Below are 3,002 nucleotides of genomic sequence, written 5' to 3'. Positions count from 1 at the left end.
CCGGGGCTACGCTGTTGTGAGATGCTGTTATCAGTTCCCGTCACCAACACAGCAGCAGCACCAGGCACAACCGCCAATCAAAGCGGCCCCACGAGTCCCTCCTTGAACAGGTTCCTTAACTCGTTCAGTCCAACACTGTGCCACAAACTCGCGAAAACTGGCTACCTAGAGCCAGCGTCTTTGCGAGCCTGGGCCAGCTAGTGCATGCGCAAATCCTCTCGCCCTGCGGACCAATCGCAATGCAGCAGCCAGTGCTACACCGGCGCAGTAGGCCTCCGGTCGCCGTTCCCCTTCCCCGGCTCTAGCAGGCCGGCTTCTCTGTCCAATGCCCACCCGGAGCTGGGAGGAGGAGTCTGCGTAGTGTGCGTGTGAAGAGACTTGGGGAGCTGGCCGGGGCTCGCGGTGTTTGACCCGTCGGTCGTGCGTGAGAGGAAAGGGAAGGAGGAGGTCCCGAATAGCGGTCGCCGAAATGTTCCGGTGTGGAGGCCTGGCGGCGGGTGCTTTGAAGCAGAAGCTGGTGCCCTTGGTGCGAACCGTGTGCGTCCGAAGCCCGAGGCAGAGGAACCGGCTCCCAGGTGACTGACTGATCATTTCAGGCAACCTCCAAGTCCGAGGGCCTGGCGCCTTAGGCTCCCTGTGCCTTGCAGCCCTCTACCCCCGCGTCCCCCCGAGAAACTTAACACATAGTCACGTGAATTCCAAATTGGCAGACTCCGAACCCTGAGTCTTGCAAGCGGAGGAATTGGCTCAGCCATGCCGACCTGACCTTCAAGAGATTTGAACCCAGTAGTCGGCCTGAGGCCTTTTCCCGGGAGCGTTTGCTGTTCAGGGATCCCAGAACAACTGGCTGTCGGCGCTTCCCCGCCATCCCCACCCCCCACCCCCTTTTTTAGAGCAATGAGGTCAAGTAGACTTTGTCATTTACTGATTGAGACTTTAAACAGGATGTTTAAGCCCTACGCCTAAGTTTCTTGTGTAAATGAGGGTATTATCTGCTCAGCCTTCCAAACCACAGATGAAATCCATGGATTTGAATGCCCAGTGAAACAGAAACGGTGCAGGGCAAGTAAGGAGTCGGTTGGTTGTGTACCAGACACCCAGAGATTTGGCCCAGAATTAATTGGAGACGCCTGAGCTATGTACTTCTTGGTGGTCTTTAAGGCTTCAAAGAAACAGTTTGCAGAACGCATTGTATTTGTCCTCCATTAAGTTGTTTCATCAAATTTTAGAGCTGGAAGGGATTTTGTGGTAAAGGTCAACCCACTCATTTTATAGATAATAAACTGAGGCACAGAGAGGTGAAATTACTTGCCAAAGGTCACATAGTTAATTAATAGGTAGAGCTAAGGATAGTTTGCTAGCCTCCAGGGCCTTAATCCCTTCGCTGCAACTCCATACTGCTTCCTAAAGTTGACCTCAAAAAGTTAAGAATGAATTCTGCTCTCTTCCCGGTAATTAGCCAATTGTACATCAGATATCCGTGAATTTATCTGAGCATGGCTTGAGCCTGCTTATTTTCGTACTGCATTACTTCACGGGGACAATGAATGATCCACCTGTAGGAGTTGCTTTAAAAAAAAAAAAATCAGTAATCCTTCAATGTCCACCCCTAGGGCATTTGCAATGTCAGAAGTTATTGAGGCTTTTACAATACAGAAATACCTGGGTGCTTTAAAAATAAAAAGTGGAAAATATTTTCCTTGGGTTGTTAGGGTCTTTGCAAATGTGCATTTGAACAGTTTTTCCAGTTGCTATGCACAATGAAAATGTTTCCTGATAGGTGTATTTGAGTTATGTCCTGGGACATATTGCTCTTGGAACTTAAAACCTCTGCTTAGCTTTTAAACTAATACCTTATCAATGGATGTCATCTTTGAGGGTTTTGTGCATTGAAATGATTGCATTGAAATGATAGTGCTCTGTGCTTGTTGCACAGAAATTGAGATAACCTGAATTTTTTTTGGTTTTTTGAGACGGAGTCTCGCTCCGTCGCCCAGGCTGGAGTGCAGTGGCGCGATCTCGGCTCACTGCAATCTCCGCCTCCCGGATTCACGCCATTCTTCTGCCACAGCCTCCAGAGTAGCTGGGACTACAGGCACCCGCCACCACGCCCGGCTAATTTTTTTTTTTTTTTTGTATTTTTAGTAGAGACAAGGTTTCACCATGTTAACCAGGATGGTCTCGATCCCCTGACCTCGTGATCCGCCCGCCTCGGCCTCCCAAAGTGCCGGGATTACAGGTGTGAGCCACCGCGCCCGGTGATAACCTGAATTTTTTCATCCACACCGGCCTTTCAAACTTTGAGTAGTTGTTTTGCTTAAGTCTCACAACTTTTTTTTTTTTTTTTTTTTACAGGGACAAAAATTAGAATTTTATTGTGAGATCTAATTCTTCATGCACACAGGATATAAGCACAGGGCACTGTCACTAACTCAGACATCTGAATCAAGTTATTTTCCAAGCATTTCTGCATCACATTTGTGAGATATGAAGTCTCACAACTTTTACCAGCATTCTGAAGTCTTACCAAAAGTTCTCATCAATTAAATATGCATTTGCAAAGTTAAGTTGATTTATTAGACATTGGAAAGTGGTTGGTGATGTTAGAACTACTGAAAAATACAGACTCAAATGGTTTTTTCCACTGCATGTCTTTGTTTGAAGGCAGTCTACTGTAGAATACATTGGGACTTCCTGACATATCCATCCATCTCGTTGCATACACTTGTTCTTTGTCCTTTGGCCATGCACCAAAGTATGACATCACCTGCCTTTAAAAATGGGTGAGGGTAGTGTTAAAATTTCAAAAAGAAGTTCTGATACTCTCATTTTAGGAATTAACTCTGTTTTGTGGCTTGATTACTAATTGCTTTTGATCTGATTTCTCTTTCACGTAGTAGCATCTACCATGCATTTTTGCACAGGTGGGAAAGAGCGAGGTTCGTTTATACACCATTTCTCCCTCCATCTTACCTTTAAACTTTTTTTTTTTTTTTTTTTTT

At 46.3% G+C, this 3,002-nt stretch overlaps 1 protein-coding gene across 2 annotated transcripts in view; it reads left to right on the top strand.

Annotated features, from left to right (window-relative positions):
- The first annotated feature begins 271 nt into the window (after positions 1-271).
- The window catches only part of AIFM1 (apoptosis inducing factor mitochondria associated 1), a 36,597-nt gene continuing 33,866 nt past the window's right edge, over positions 272-3,002 (top strand). For both annotated transcript variants that reach the window (XM_032757605.2, XM_032757604.2), the window contains exon 1: positions 272-575. In XM_032757605.2, the coding sequence (XP_032613496.1) occupies positions 470-575 (106 nt within the window). In that variant the 5' untranslated portion in view covers positions 272-469. The remainder of the gene's footprint in view (positions 576-3,002) is intronic.

The sequence above is a fragment of the Hylobates moloch genome, unplaced genomic scaffold (genome assembly GCF_009828535.3).
Source record: "Hylobates moloch isolate HMO894 unplaced genomic scaffold, HMol_V3 SCAFFOLD_7, whole genome shotgun sequence".
Classification (NCBI taxonomy): domain Eukaryota; kingdom Metazoa; phylum Chordata; class Mammalia; order Primates; family Hylobatidae; genus Hylobates; species Hylobates moloch.
Note: the sequence above shows the minus strand (reverse complement) of the source record. Positions and strands in the feature narration are given on the sequence as shown.